Source organism: Bos taurus, chromosome 14 (assembly GCF_002263795.3).
Source record: "Bos taurus isolate L1 Dominette 01449 registration number 42190680 breed Hereford chromosome 14, ARS-UCD2.0, whole genome shotgun sequence".
Taxonomy (NCBI): Eukaryota; Metazoa; Chordata; class Mammalia; order Artiodactyla; family Bovidae; genus Bos; species Bos taurus.
Genome location: NC_037341.1, coordinates 15,592,820 through 15,608,934, shown reverse-complemented (window position 1 = coordinate 15,608,934; position 16,115 = coordinate 15,592,820). Strand labels below are relative to the sequence as shown.

The window sequence follows — 16,115 nt, the reverse complement described above, 5'->3', positions numbered from 1 at the left end:
AAGATAAGGATTAGTTTAATAAGGTTTGAGGGTGTTTGAGCTGTCCTCTTGGTAAGGGGGCGGTACACAACTTTTACCAATAGAAATTTACGTCTGATTTTTAGGCAAATGGAGGACTTCCCTGATAGCTCAGTTGGTAAAGAATCCGCCTGCAATGCAGGAGACTCCGGTTTGATTCCTGGATCGGGAAGATCCCTTTGGAGAAGGAACAGGCTATCCACTCCTTTATTCTTAGGGTTTCCCTGGTGGCTCGGCTGGTAAAGAATCCACCTGCAGTGTGGGAGACCTGGGTTCAATCCCTGGGTTAGGAAGATCCCCGGGAGAAGGGAAAGGCTACCCACTCCAGTACTCCGGCCTGGAGAATTCCAGGCAGAGTCGACACAACTGAGCGACTTTCACGAAATTAAGATCATTTAAGCAAATGGAAGGGGGGAAGTGCTGAGGTGGAAGGATTTTTGTTTGTTCCTGCTGTGTCCCAACTATCTTCAGCTTAAAATAATCATGTCAAAATGTCTTATTCTGGAGTCTTATGTTCTAATCCGCTACAGAAACATTAAAATGTATGGTCTCTTCCGCCTTGAGAAGGGATTGCCTGGGTATTCTTACCTCAAAGATGTGACCCAAATACCAAGGCCAGAGGTCTTGTCCTTGACATCCTAATGTGGCCAACTAGGGTCCGCAGTTCTGCCCAATCAGGTAGGAGACACAAGGATAATGTGCAAAGGGATGTTTTTCTCGGTATCGCTTACCACACCCTGCCCAAACCACAGCGTCTGCTCCATAGCCCGCGAGCAGCGACGCCTCCAACAGAACCCCAGGAGGCCTGGTAGCATCTTTGCCGGAAGGTCGGCCGCTGAGACCCGGCCTGTCGGTGGAGTTGAGTAGCTCTGGCGGGCGGCGCCTTTTGGCTTTCCAACTCCAGCAGCTCTGAATCATGTTTATGGGACGTTTAATGGGCTCTAATAAAGCAACTAGTAATTCCCGTCCGCGGAAACAGGGAAACCCGCACTGCCCCGACGCTTTTAAGGGTGAGGCGGCTACCCGGAGGTTGCGCCACTGGGTGGCGCCAAAAGCCGTGAAGGCGCCGAAACCATGGTAACGAGAGGGTCATCTGCTACGCCGAGCGTGATGACTGCGCCGGATTATGACGCAAACGTCGGCGCGCGGGCTCAGCGGTCTCGCGTGACCGCGGGCGTGGCCTCCCGGTCTGGCAACAGCAGCAACGGCAGAGGCGGGCAGGCGAGGTCAAGATGGTGGCTCCGCGGGAGGGGGAGGCGGTGGAGGGAGGAGGAGCCAGACCGTAGCCTGCCGGAAACACCGACACCCGGAGGCCTCCCGGGAGCCGCCTCAGCCGCCGCCTCCGCCGCCTGCTCCAGCTCGAGAGACGCGAGCGGGCGGCGGGGCGGGCCGTGAGAGAGACACGAGAGGGAGGGCGGGGGCGGAGTCGCCTGCCTTCGCCTCCGCCCCCGGCCGCCGTCCCGGGCCCTGCCCCGCGCGGCCCGCCCAGCCCCGGTGTGGCAGCGGCTCATGGCGGCGGTGGGGCCCCCGCAGCAGCAGGTGCGGATGGCCCATCAGCAGGTCTGGGCGGCGCTCGAAGTGGCGCTCCGGGTGCCCTGCCTCTACATCATCGACGCCATTTTCAACTCCTACTACGATTCCAGCCAAAGCCGGTTCTGCATCGGACTCCAGATCTTCCTCCGGCTCCTTGGTGAGAGGAACGGGGTAGGATGCGTCCGGGGACGGCTCAGCAGGCCGAGAGGTGCAGGAGGGGGAAGTTGGCCGTGCGCAGGTGGATGGGGGTGGGGGCGTGTGTGTGTCAACTAGTTTCGTTTCCCCCCCGAGTTGGAGGGGGGGCGGCGTCTTTGTGGGCCGGGCGGGAGGAGATGACACTTGTCTCGGAGTTGACAGCAGAGCGGTCCTTCCAGCGAGTCAGCCTCCTGTTGGTTTTTGCCTCTTGAGTGAGGGTGGGGAGGAAGCAGCGATGTGCGAGCATGTGGCCCTGTGCCTGCTGCTCTCTTGGGGAGTGAGTCTTGTCTCACCGCGTCCTATGCGACAGCCTTGGAAAAACAGCACCTCTGCTTACGTTTTGCCATCTCGCCGTGTGTGACCTTGGGCTCTTCGTGCCGAGACCTGGGCCTCAGTTTCCCCCTTTCCAAAATGCGCAGTATTCGTGTGTTGTCATCTGAATGACATCCACACGAAAGAGAATGTCAATCAAACCTTGAGACTTGCCAAAGACCTTCATGAAGAAGGTGATACTTAATAATGAGTCCTAAAATTTTCCGTGAATAGAGGAGAAGGTATTGAGAACGGTTATAAAAAGGTGGCTAGAAACTGATGAGATTTATGAAAATCAGTATCTTCGTTGTGTAAGAGTGGAGTTTGAAAAGCATCATGTACTTCATTCCCCATTTTCTCTTGCGTTGCCAGAGTGAGAAGCATTTATGTTTAAGTTTTTAAGGAATTGAAACGTGGCAGATTTTGTTGATGAGGTAGAGTGTCAGGTTTTAGTGAGGTAGTGCCTTTGAAGTGTTGCTGAGGACAAGCGGATGGTGAGGTCTTTTCTAAGCCTTTCTGAGTTAGAAGCCATCTGTTGCTACTTTATTCTTTTTAAAAATGATAATATTGAGTTTTCTTTTCAGCGATAAATAACAACACTTGACATTTTTTGATACTTTACTTTTGCAGCGCATCTTCACTGGTATTATCTAAGCTGATTTTCAAAAATCCCTCAAATCCCTCAAAGGAGATTGGGTGGTGTTATGAATAGTTTTATTTTACAGATGAGGAAACTGAAAGTCCTAGAGGTTGATACACAGCAAGATCCTAGACTTTACGTTGTCTTAAGACATCAGGTGTGCCTCATTTTCTTCCTCAGTACAGCTGTAATCCAGATACAGAATGGTATAGTAATGATCATAGCACTACATCTTAAAAACTAACAGATGTGAATGTGATGTTCCTTAGCACAAGACTTCTCAGTAACGTAATCTCACTTACCACTGCAAAAATGTGATGCCCTCATCATTTGTAGCAAAAATGGAGCTGTGTGATTTCCTGTATATAGAAATAGCAAATCATTATATTGGTCACCTGAAACTATTATGTTTTCTACCACAATATAAAAAGAGAATTAGCAACCTTAATGTTTTGTACTTAACATATTTTGTTTAATCCTGATAGTTGCGGGTGGGGGGGGGATAAAAATGAAATTAGTTAAATAATGTTACGGTGAAATTAATAAGAACAGGAACCTGATGGGAAAGCATTTTTTTCCTGTCATTTAGAAGTTCCTCACCATAATAAGGCAGTTGCTTGTCTCATTATATAAATAGAAAGGTGGTCCCAGCTGAGCCCATGACTGCCAACCCCTCCCCCCCCCCCATACACACACTCATCCACCTTAAATGATGACATGATAACATACATGCCTGCAGTCAGTACCTGTACTGATTCCTGGAGTGGGGAGACTGAGAAATGGAGAACATTGATCGTTTCTATTCCTGAACCCCATAGGAGAAGAGAAAGTTTGCTAGAGAGTAGAAGCTAACAGACTCCTAGAGAACTTCATGAAATTTGAAATTACGCAGTTCTGTTTTGGGCAATAAATAACAAATGTAACATGGACTTGAGGGTGGTAGGAGGGGCTTCCCCTGCTTCTGCTTTGAGAGGAGGCAGGAAGAGGCCAAAGTGGAGGAGCCAAAAAAACCCACAAAACTGGGTTTGAGAGGATTCACAAAGTCATTCTGGCAGCAGTGTAGCCAATGCCTTGAATGTTGTGGCCTGTATACTACAGAATGCAGGGCGCTCACGGTTGAGCTTCAGGCTGCTGTGGCTGCTAAGTCGCTTCAGTTGTGTCCGACTTTGTGCAGCCCCATAGACGGCAGCCCACCAGGCTCCCCCGTCCCTAGGATTCTCCAGGCAAGAACACTGGAGTGGGTTGCCATTTCCTTCTCCAGTGCATGAAAGTGAAAAGTGAAGGTGAAGTTGCTCAGTCGTGTCCGACTCTTGGTGACCCCATGAACTTCAGCCTACCAGGCTCCTCTGTCCATGGGATTTTCCAGGCAAGAGTACTGGAGTAGGTTGCCATTGCCTTCTCCGGAGCTTCAGGCTAGGGAACTTTAAACGAGTATTTTCTTTGATTAACTCTTTTGTAATTCAAGAACACTGAACTAGTATTTTCTTTGTACTATATCCATGCTTCTTATTTATGTAGCAAATCATGGAAGTTAGTATTTGACAGGTTAAATAAGAATGTGACTCTGTCAAGTTACTTACCTGCTTTGTGCCTCTTTTCTTCACCTTTGTGAAGATGAACCATAATATATTTCTCTTACAGAGTGTTAACGGCAATAAGTAAGGCTATAAGCTCTTATAACCATATCTGGAATCTAGTAAGGAACATGTCATTGTAGCTACTAGTAAACATGGTATTAATAGCTTTTAAACAAAATTTTTATACTTCAGTTAAGACCATACTACTGTGTTACAGATATTTTAGTTTTTGGAAGTCATTAGCAAAATGTTGGTGCTGTTTATTTGAAAATTTTGATTGCAGAATGTTCTCTGGGTCAGATTTTAATGAAAAATACAAAATATTTTCCAAGTCTGTCTCTTGACTGCTCCTCACATTGTGTGTGTTAGTTGCTCAGTCATGTCCAACTCTTTGCGACCCCATGGACTATAGCCCGCCAGACTCCTCTGTCCATGGGATTCTCCAGGCGAGAATACTGGAGTGGGTTGCCATTCCTTCTCCAGGGGATCTTCCTGACCCAGGGATTGAATCCACGTCTCCTGCATTGCAGGCAGATTCTTTACTATCTGAGCCCCAAAGGAAGGTCTTCACATTATGACAATGTAATTATACTAATTTATCATATTTGTAAGAATAATAAAATTATTAAAAACTGGTTTTGGTGGGGGAAAATTTCACCCTGAATAAAAATAAATGTGCTAAATATTTGAGGATCATTCATTGAAGGACAGGAGAGCCTGGTGGGTTGCAAAGAGTTAATCACGACTTAGCAGCTGAACAACAAAACAATGAAGCATCTTGTTTATTATTCAGAGTGAGAGTTTGTGTGTAAAAGATACCCAAAGATGGTTGAAGTCAATTGTTCTCCCTGGGTAGTTTTTTAATAATTGTAGACCTCTCTGTACTACTGAATATAAATCTCAAAATTTGTCAATCTCACCTTTTTCTTAAAATGGAATTGTCAAGATGGAAATCTTTTCTGCATCCAGTTTTATTTATAGTGTCCAAAGAATTTACTCTCCTACAAGAAACTATTACTACTATACTTTTATTTGTTATTAAACTAATACGAGAATTCTGCAGATCAGAATATAAAGCATCTCACTTTGGAGATCCAAATTAGATTCTATCATAATATATATAATTTTTAAGAATATTAAGCTATTCTTAGGAGGTGTTAAGTGCTAAATGAAATGTAACCCAGTGCAGTGTAATGCTGAATTAGCAAATCTAAATCCAAGGCAGAAAATGCAAGCATAGGAGTTTGTTTTAATAGTATTAATCATATAATGACAATTCATCGACGTGGAAAGGCCTTTCTAAACATAGGAGAAAATCCGGAAATTACAAGGGAAGTTTTGATAAATTTGAGTACATAAAAATGAAATACTTCTTGATGACAAAATTCTTTTTTACAAAGTTTTTTTTTTTTAATGACACACCAATGGGGAAATATTTGTGTCATATTTAGTTGAAGTACTAGTAAGAGTTTTACTCTGCCGATAAGAAAAATATTTACTCCCGGAGGAAAATAGGCCCCAGGATAAGCATATCAGAGTAAATAAAATGTACAAGGTCAATAAGCAAAACAAAAATTACTCAGCCTCATTTATAATTAAAGAAATACAGTTAAAATTTTACTTGCAAGATTGGTAAAGAATTCAAAGTTTGAATAAAAACTAGTTTGGCAAAGGTATGGGGAAATAGATGATGTTAAACAGTTTTGGTAAGCTATTGTTTTTATGTAAAGCCACTTGGCACTGTCAACTGAAATTAAAATTCATTAGACCTTTTGACTCACAATTCTAGTTCTGAATATTTGTCCTGAAGATACAGTTTTACAGAAAATGTGGGCAAGAATATTCGTTGCAGCATTGTTGGTAATAACAAAACAAAAATTGTTAATCTAAATCTCTGTTGAAAGAGAATCTGTTCATTGTGTATGTGTACTAGTTACTGCCATGCAGTGAAGTTGTTGAAAAAAGTGACTGACTTTTGGTGCTGTAGAAGGAACTCAGAAAACCTGTGACTGTAAAAACAAAGTGAAGTGATTGTAATGATTGATTGCATTGGGATAGCCTAGGGAGTCTGAGCAGATACCGTTGACATTTTGGAGGAATAATTCTTTGGTGGTGGGGGTGGCGGAATTGTGGCCAAATGATTGGTGCAAAATCTGATCCTGGTTGAGAACCACTGAGATGGACAAATAGACCAATAAACAGCATAGAGTTCAAAGCCCAGAAACAGACCACCTATGTATGTGGAGAAACTTGATGTGTTTCAGAGGTAGAATTGAAGTACAATTGAGGTAAATTAGATTATTCTATTTGTGGCCATTTGGTTACTTAAATGGAAAAAATTATATTGAACCCTACCTCACATAAGTATATAAATAGTTCAAAGTGGATTAGTATCTTAATGTGAAAGCAGAACTTTAAAAAGTTAGAAGAAAATGTAGAACTTTTTTTTTTAATCTTAGAGTAAGGGAAAAGTTCTTTAAAACTATATAAAAGCAAGTGTATGAAATAATAAATTCAGTGATATTAAAATTAAAAACCTCTGTTAATCAAAGGGAGCATCAGAAAGAGAAAAGAGCAGTCCTATATCTGGAGAAGATGCTTGCATTACAGATAGCTACAAAGAGTCTGTAGTCAGAATATTTTTTAAATGACTATATTCAGCAAGGAAAAACAGCTCCATAAATAAATGAGCAAAAGATAAACTGGCATTTCACAGAGGAAGAAACATGAATGGTCAATAAGTAAGAAGATGCCCTCTTTGAGTATTCAGAAATGCAGTTTTTTGAAAAGGTTAAAAAAGACTCCATTATTATAATGGGATCTCCTTTGGGTAAAAAGCAAAAAGAAGTATTTATTCATGAGTGTGTTTATGCAAAATTTGGTTAATTCTTCATTTAATACCTATGGGATTGGACTTTTTAAAAAATCATGTTCATATGTTTTTAATAAAAACATACTTGTTAAAATTTAAAAGCAATTTATCTTATTAATAAAGGACTTAGTATCATTTTTTTAAGTTTGATAGAAAAAATTTATCCTATAGTTTGTCAGGTACATCTACAGATTAACATTTCAAGATGTTTTATTTGTTCTACTTTTCATTGCATAGGTTTCCCTTGGGAGTAGTAAGGCAGTTATAACACTTATTTTAGTACTGTTCCATCTTTATTCTGTCAGGCGTTGACATGTTTTTCCACAGCTTGCTTTAGGTTATATGTTATATATTAAAAGTATTTAAGGTACTTGGAGAGTTGTATTATTATTATTTCCTTCCAGTTTTTAGTCCCGAACTTCCAGAAAGGTTGTGAATGGACTTTACACAGAAAAGAGTTGAACATTGTGTTGTATAACGTACATGGTGGTTTGTTTTTTTGGTTTGGGGTTTTTTTTTTTTTGTTTTTTTTTCTTGTCTGCTTGTTTTGTTTGCTCACTTTTGGTAATCCAAATTGAAAAGGCCCTGAACTCTTTTATGAATTGAGTTCATATATATCTTCAGAGCGCCTGAATTGACTTGGATTCCTGCCCCTTTTCCTGCCTTGAGCACTTAAGTAAAACTCGAATTACTGGAGAACCAGATCCCTAAATTGTGATGCTAGTTAGTTCTATTTGCCACTGTCCCAAGGTGCTTTTTCCTTGTAAAGCAGCATTTATATATAGCCTTGATTACTCATTGCAGGTCACTCTTAAATCTTAACGAGGAAACTTCTGTCTAGGAGCTAAATTTTCTTAGGCCTACAGGTTAAATATCAAGAGTTGAATGTCTGGAGTTGGGAAAATGAAACCAAACTTCGGTGTTATTGCCAACACTTCCTGAAGGCCTTGAGAGGGAAGAGTACTTGAGAGACTTGGAGAGTTGACTTACTTTTTTGCCATGAAAATGAGAGCTGATTCTGTATTCCATACACAGGAACATGAGTATAAAGGAAAAATTTAAGGGCCTCCTATGCATACAGACTTTGGGTAGGAATTAAAATCATTTTATACTATTCTCAAAATGTTTGTGGTGGCATGCATGTGCTCAGTTGTGTCTGACTATTTGCGACCCCATGGACTGTGGACTGTAGTCCACCAGGCTTCTCTGTCTGTGGAATTTCCAGGCCAGAATACTGGAGCCGGTTGCCATTTCCTACTCCAGGGGAGCTTCCTGATCCAGGGATCAAACCAGTGTCTCTTGCACTGGAAGGTGGATTCTTTACTACTGAGCCACCAGGAAATTCTGGTCATTATTAAATCTTGGGAAGTGATTTTAATCAGGAAAGAGATAATAGTATAAGATTGTTACTTACAAGGAGATATCCAGTCTTTGAACTTGTAGTCTCACTGCCTTATTTGCCTGTCATATTCTCTTTTTTTCTTTTGGTACATTTGCACAAAGCAAAATGGCAGTTTTTATCCAGAAGTATTTCTAAAAACCCAAATCATTCCTTAATCTGTGTGTAAAAATAAGCTTTAGTGGTGGGGATAAAGCTATTAGAATAAAGTCTGGTTATAAGTTATAGCAAAGTTCATCAATATTGACAGGTAAAGATTAATTTACCACTTTGTGAATAGCAAGTTAAAAATAATTTACAGTTCCTACTTAACTCTCTCCTTTTAAAAAGTGGCATAAAGTAGAACTGAAGTTATCTTGATTTAGTTTTGACTTATTTTAGATTAAATTTTGTCTCAGGAAAAAACTACTGACTTTTGTTTTTCTATTTAGAGAAATTAAGATTACATATGGCAGCTGATTAAATTCCATTTCCTGTTACCTTCCATAGAAGGGGTTTCTAATCCTGTTCCAAAAAAAAAAAAAAGCCCATTTTCTATTGAAAGGGCCATTCCCAGCTGTCAGCTTTTGGGAAGATTATTAGTGGCCCACTTGCTCAGTAAAGCAGGTAGTTAGTTCTTGCACGGAGGTTGCTGTATTTATATCTTCCAGGTGATTGTTTCCTTCTGTTCTGTTTTTCACAAATGACCTGACAGATTGGCACAAAATAAAATTTGTGGGCAGTCATCATTTGGAGGAACTTGGTTCTTCTAACTGCAGTGGATTGTGAAATGCCTCCATTGTAATGTGCATTATTGGTCTTGGTTACATACTGAAGTCACGTGGGAAGATGGGTGTTTAATTTGGAGTTTGTCACTTTTTCTGTACTCCAGGGTTTCATTTCTCAGCTTTGTCTTGTCATAGTTTTTCATTTCCAAGTGGGCTGTGTTTCATGGATGCCTTTAAAAATATAATTCAGAATCCAACAGAAATGTTTATTTCCCTAGTGAATACTAATTGCACTTTATTTTCTACAAAATATTTTGGGATCCATAGACATAAAAGTTCAGATCCTTGCTTGCTATCAAGGACATATTACATAATCAGTTCAGATCAGTCGCTCAGTCGTGTCCAACTCTTTGCGACCCCATGAATCCCAGCACGCCAGGTCTCTCTGTCCATCACCAACTCCCAGAGTTCACTCAGACTCATGTCCATCAAGTCAGTGATGCCATCTGGCCTCTCATCCTCTGTCGTCCCCTTCTCCTCTTGCCCCCAATCCCTCCTATCATCAGAGTCTTTTCCAATGAGTCAACTCTTCGCATGAGGTGGCCAAAGTACTGGAGTTTCAGCTTTAGCATCATTCCTTCCAAAGAACACCCAGGGCTGATGTCCTTTAGAATGGACTGGTTGGATCTCCTTGCAGTCCAAGGGACTCTCAAGAGTCTTCTCCAACACCACAGTTCAAAAGCATCAATTCTTCGGTACTCAGCCTTCTTCACAGTCCAGCTCACATCCATACATGACCGCAGGAAAAACCATAGCCTTGACTAGATGAACCTTTGTGGGCAAAGTAATGTCTCTGCTTTTGAATATGCTCTCTAGGTTGGTCATGACTTTCCTTCCAAGGAGTAAGCGTCTTTTAATTTCATGGCTGCAGTCACCATCTGCAGTGATTTTGGAGCCCAGAAAAATAAAGTCTGACACTGTTTCCACTGTTTCCCCATCTATTTCCCTTCTTTCACTCTCCACTTCCACCTTCATCAAGAGGCTTTTTAGTTCCTCTTCACTTTCTGCCATAAGGGTGGTGTCATCTGCGTATCTGAGGTTATTGATATTTCTCCTGGCAGTCTTGATTCCAGCTTGTGTTTCTTCCAGTCCAGCGTTTCTCATGATGTACTCTGCATATAAGTTAAATAGACAGGGTGACAATATACAGCCTTGACGTACTCCCTTTTCCTATTTGGAACCAGTCTGTTGTTCCATGTCCAGTTCTAACTGTTGCTTCCTGACCTGCATGCAGATTTCTCAAGAGGCAGATCAGATGGTCTGGTATTCCCATCTCTTTCAGAATTTTCCACAGTTTATTGTGATCCACACAGTCAAAGGCTTTGGCAGAGTCAGTAAAGCAGAAATAGATGCTTTTCTGGAACTCTCTTGCTTTTTCCATGATCCAGCAGATGTTGGCAATTTGATCTCTGGTTCCTCTGCCTTTTCTAAAACCAGCTTGAACATCAGGAAGTTCACGATTCACATATTGCTGAAGCCTGGCTTGGAGAATTTTAAGCATTACTTTACTAGCGTGTGAGATGAGTGCAATTGTGCGGTAGTTTGAGCATTCTTTGGCATTGCCATTCTTTGGGATTGGAATGAAAACTGACCTTTTCCAGTCCTGTGGCCACTGCTGAGTTTTCCAAATTTGCTGGCATATTGAGTGCAGCACTTTCACAGCATCATCTTTCAGGATTTGGAATAGCTTAACTGGAATTCTATCACCTCCACTAGCTTTGTTCATAGTGATGCTTTCTAAGGCCCACTTGACTTCACATTCCAGGATGTCTGGCTCTAGGTCAGTGATCACACCATCGTGATTATCTGGGTCGTGAAGATCTTTTGGTCAGGTTATTATAAACTGGGGCTTCCCTGGTAGCTCAGCTGGTAAAGAATCTACCTGCAATGTGGGAGATCTGGGTTCTATTGCTGGGTTGGGAAGATCCCCTGGAGAAGGGCATGGCAACCCACCCCAGTATTCTTGCCTGGAGAATCCTCATGGACAAAGGAGCCTGGCGGGCTACAGTCCATGGGGTCACAAAGAGTCAGACATGACTGAGTGTCTGAGCACACACACACAACTATAAACTACAATATTAGGTGATGTCTCAGTGTCTGTAGGATGGGTAGGATTTGGACAGTCAGGGATTTGGGAAGTTGAATGGGGCCATCCTGCCAAGCAAAGAGAAGAATGTAAATACAACTGTAATTACGGCAGAGAAGAAGGGGTGTGTTTAAGAAAGAAATCTGGAGTGTTGGTTCATGTGTTTAGAGGAATATTATTGATACTTTAAAGCAAATTGGGTCCTTGAATGTTAGAACAAGACCTGTAGATTTTAATCGGTAATATCAGAGCTGCTGCAGTATTTTGAGCAAAGACATGAAGAAAGGCAGTTTGGTGGCTTGTAGATGAATTTGAATGAAAGAGTTTTTGAGACAGACTAATAGATGAGTGTCACTGAGGGAAAGGGGAGGTATAGATATTAGTAGAATTTGTCACTAATTGTCAGAGTTTGAGGATGGGGGTCTAAAGGTACAGTTAAAAGAATAATAATGGTATCTCTGACTGAAATTGGAAATCGAAAGGAAGAGCTGTTTGAGGTCAGTTTAGGCTTAGGTTTTAGAAATTCTGAGTATAGTAGTTGCAGTGCAGAAGTAGAAATAGATGAATATTTGGATGTGGTTTCTATAGTTGAGACCTTGGATAATAATGTTTATTGTAGTCTCACTTAAAAATTTGTCAGAGCACCAAGAAAGAAGGTGCTGGATGCACCTTATGAGACCGTATATTGGTGCTTATAGTGTGGGAGAGGGGGAAACTTACTAAAATACGTTTTGGTTTTCTGAATGCTGTTTTAGTTTGAAGAATTAGAAGGATGACTGTTTGAAGAAAGGGCTTCCCAGGTGGCGCTAGTGGTTTAAAAAAAAACAAGAAACAATAAACCCACCTACCAATGCAGGGATATGTAAAGAGATGCGGGTTTGATCCCTGGATCAGGAAGATCTGCTGGAGGAGGGCATGGCAACCCACTCCAGTATTCTTGCCTGGAGAATCCCATGGACAGAGGAACCTGGCGGGCTACAGTCTGTGGGGTCACAAAGAGTTGGACATGACTGAAGCAACTTAGTACACACAAACATTTGAAGAAAAAGATTCAAAAGGAGAAAGGAAACGTGGAGGACATATTTGGTATCTGTAGGAAAGTATATACAGAAAAAAAGTGAACTTGGACCAAAGGGAGAATTCCCAAATTCAAGCAGCAGGAAAAATAAGAGCCAGCAGGAGTTCACAGTTTGAGTAAAAGGAGGAAATAGGGGTAACTATAAATGTAAAACTTAAACTTGACATTCTAAAGAACACTTTAAGAAAAATCTCAGATTTAATAGGAACAAATGTCCATTTTGCTTATTTTTAGTGTTTTTGTAATGAAGTAATCTTAACTTTTTTTAAGGTTTTCTTCAAAATTTTTTACATTATCAAAGTATGATAACACATATACAAGAGATTTGGAAAATACAAAACAAGGTTATATATAGTTCAGTTATATATTACAATTAATTTTTAAGTAGATAAATTAAGATTTTTAGTTGGAGTTTCAGTATCAAACTCTCAAAAAATAATAGAATTAGTATACAGAGAAGGAGGATATAATAGACCTGAAAAGCACTGTGAACCAATTCAACATAATTCAGATTTATACAGTTTTCACACAATAACAGGATACAAATTCTATTAAGTTCCCATAGACTGTAAACTAGGAGACACTGGAACATATCCAGGGGCATAAAACAAGGTGCAAAAATTTCATGGTCCAAAGATATTGAGATCATATAGAGTCTGTTCTCTTATCATTGTGGAATTATGTTAGAAATCAGTATGAAGGGATATTTGAAAATAACCCACATATTTTCAAGTGCAGTGTGACATTTACCAGGAGAGACCTTCCATCTACCCATTGAAAGCCTCAATAAAGTTAAAGCTGAAAAAAACACGGAGGGTAATTTCAGAGAAGAAAGCATTTAAATGCTTTGGTATCAAGATGAGATATTAATATTAAAGATACTTTAAACAAAATCCCATGTATTTGGAAATTAAATGTCTACTTTTAAATGACAGGCATATCTAAGAAAACTAGTTTTGAATAATTCTGAAATTATAATATACATTCTTTCAAGTTTAAAGCTTGTTAAACTGTATTATCACAACAATCTCATCTTGGAAATATTTTAGTAATTTGGTTTCTGGAGATATAATGCACTTGAATTACTCTGAAAATTAGAAAATAAGGGGTAAGATTTTAAGGATGTGTTTGATCTGTCCTGGTGAACTCTGATTTTACAAAACACTTACGGGCCTTTAAGCCTAAACTGTCTTGAGGCATAATGTTCATCAGTTTGAAAATGTTCACGCTTATTAAAGGAAGAACATCATAACTTTTAGTGGAAAAACATGCTTTAACAACGTTTCGTTCGAATGACCTCTTTCTCTCTCTTTTTTTAGGTATGTTTGTATCCAGTATTGTTCTGATCTTGTCACAGCGATCACTTTTCAAGTTTTACATGTACAGCTCTGCCTTTCTATTAGCTGCGACTTCAGTGTTGGTAAATTATTATGCTGCTTTGCACATTGACTTCTATGGTGCCTACAACACATCAGCTTTTGGAATTGAGCTGCTTCCTCGAAAAGGGCCCTCGCTGTGGATGGCACTCATTGTTCTACAGCTAACGTTTGGAATTGGATACATCACACTACTCCAAATTCATTCCATCTATTCACAGTTAATTATTTTGGATCTCTTGGTTCCTGTAATAGGCTTAATCACAGAACTACCGTTACACATCCGAGAGACTTTAGTTTTTACTTCTTCCTTGATTCTCACATTAAATACAGTGCTTGTCTTGGCAGTGAAACTTAAGTGGTTTTATTATTCCACCAGATATGTTTATCTTTTAGTGAGGCACATGTATCGAATTTATGGATTACAGTTATTAATGGAGGACACATGGAAGAGGATTCGTTTCCCAGACGTCCTGCGAGTCTTCTGGCTAACAAGAATTACAGCTCAGGCTACAGTATTAATATACATTTTAAGAATGGCCAATGAAACTGATTCCTTCTTTCTCTCTTGGGATGATTTTTGGGACCTCATTTGCAATCTCATAATTAGTGGATGTGACTCTACACTCACTGTACTGGGCATGAGTGCTGTAATTTCCTCAATAGCCCATTATTTGGGTCTTGGAATATTGGCTTTCATTGGGTCAACTGAAGAAGATGATAGGCGACTTGGCTTTGTAGCACCTGTTTTATTTTTCATTTTGGCTCTTCAGACTGGTTTAAGTGGGCTAAGACCAGAAGAGAGACTTATCCGCTTAAGCAGAAACATGTGCCTTTTATTAACAGCAGTCCTGCATTTCATCCATGGAATGACAGACCCCGTATTAATGTCGCTCAGTGCCTCTCATGTGTCATCTCTTCGTAGACATTTTCCTGTGCTCTTTGTTTCTGCTTGCCTGTTTATTCTTCCTGTTATACTCAGTTATGTTCTTTGGCATCACTATGCACTAAATACATGGTTATTTGCAGTTACAGCCTTTTGTGTGGAACTCTGCCTAAAAGTAATAGTTTCTCTCACTGTGTATACGTTATTCATGATTGATGGCTACTATAATGTCCTCTGGGAAAAGCTTGATGATTATGTCTACTATGTTCGTTCAACAGGCAATATTATTGAATTTATATTTGGAGTAGTAATGTTTGGAAATGGGGCTTATACTATGATGTTTGAGTCAGGAAGTAAAATCCGGGCTTGTATGATGTGCTTACATGCCTATTTTAACATCTACTTACAAGCAAAAAATGGCTGGAAGACATTCATGAATCGTAGAACTGCTGTAAAAAAAATTAATTCACTTCCTGAAATAAAGGGGAGCCGCCTACAAGAAATAGATGACGTATGTGCAATCTGCTACCATGAATTTACAACATCTGCTCGCATCACACCGTGTAATCATTATTTCCATGCACTTTGCCTTCGGAAGTGGCTGTACATTCAAGATACTTGTCCAATGTGCCATCAAAAAGTGTACATTGAAGATGATATCAAGGATAACACAAATACATCTAACAACAATGGATTTATTGCACCCAATGAAAACCCAGAGGAAGCTGTAAGAGAAGCTGCTGCCGAATCTGACAGGGAATTGAATGAAGATGACAGTACAGATTGTGATGACGATGCTCAGAGAGAAAGAAATGGAGTGATTCAGCACACGGGCACAGCAGCTGAAGAACTGATTAATGATGATACTGATTAAAATAGCATTTACTGATCATTGAGGTATTTGTTTAAAATTAAGTTCATCCAAAATGGAGTAATCTGCTTCACTTTGTGTGTAACCAAGCACAAAAACAGTATCAATGTTGAATCTGTGAATGGTTTTCCGTTTACTGTGATGTGCTACTGTAAATATACCTCTTTAATTACTTCTGGTCTCTTTGGTGACCTATTTAAATTTGTGTACATTATTGTACATAGAATAAAATGTTTTCACATTTTTATGACAAATTTGAACAAATAACTTTTTAATAGATGTAATAATATGGTGCGTCAACTGTGCCAAAGATTCCTCAATGAAAGTCTGTGATGTATCCAACTCTGGACCCTAGTTTTTTTTTTTAAATGGGTGTGAGAGAATAAAAATGCAAATCAGGGGAAACTATGTTAAATCAAGGAAATAAAACAACTTGGACCAGAGGATAAATTCTATATGTATATAGAGTATTTTGCAATTAAGGGGAAAATAGGCTGTCAGAAGT

General features: G+C 40.1%; 1 protein-coding gene across 1 annotated transcript; it reads left to right on the top strand.

The window, feature by feature from the left end:
• Positions 1–1,302: 1,302 nt before the first annotated feature.
• On the top strand, positions 1,303–15,952 carry RNF139 (ring finger protein 139). The gene is made up of 2 exons (XM_002692625.7): positions 1,303–1,708; positions 13,797–15,952. Exons 1-2 carry the CDS (start codon positions 1,528–1,530, stop codon positions 15,611–15,613), a joined length of 1,998 nt encoding a protein of 665 aa, XP_002692671.1. The 5' UTR covers positions 1,303–1,527; the 3' UTR covers positions 15,614–15,952.
• The last annotated feature ends 163 nt before the right edge of the window (positions 15,953–16,115 follow it).

Bases quoted from the DNA above. Each gene is read 5' to 3' on its own strand.
- RNF139 (XM_002692625.7), top strand. From the start codon at position 1,528: ATGGCGGCGGTGGGGCCCCCGCAGCAGCAGGTGCGGATGGCCCATCAG. The intron at 1,709-13,796 runs GTGAGAGGAACG...CTCTTTTTTTAG, and splicing joins GATCTTCCTCCGGCTCCTTG to GTATGTTTGTATCCAGTATT.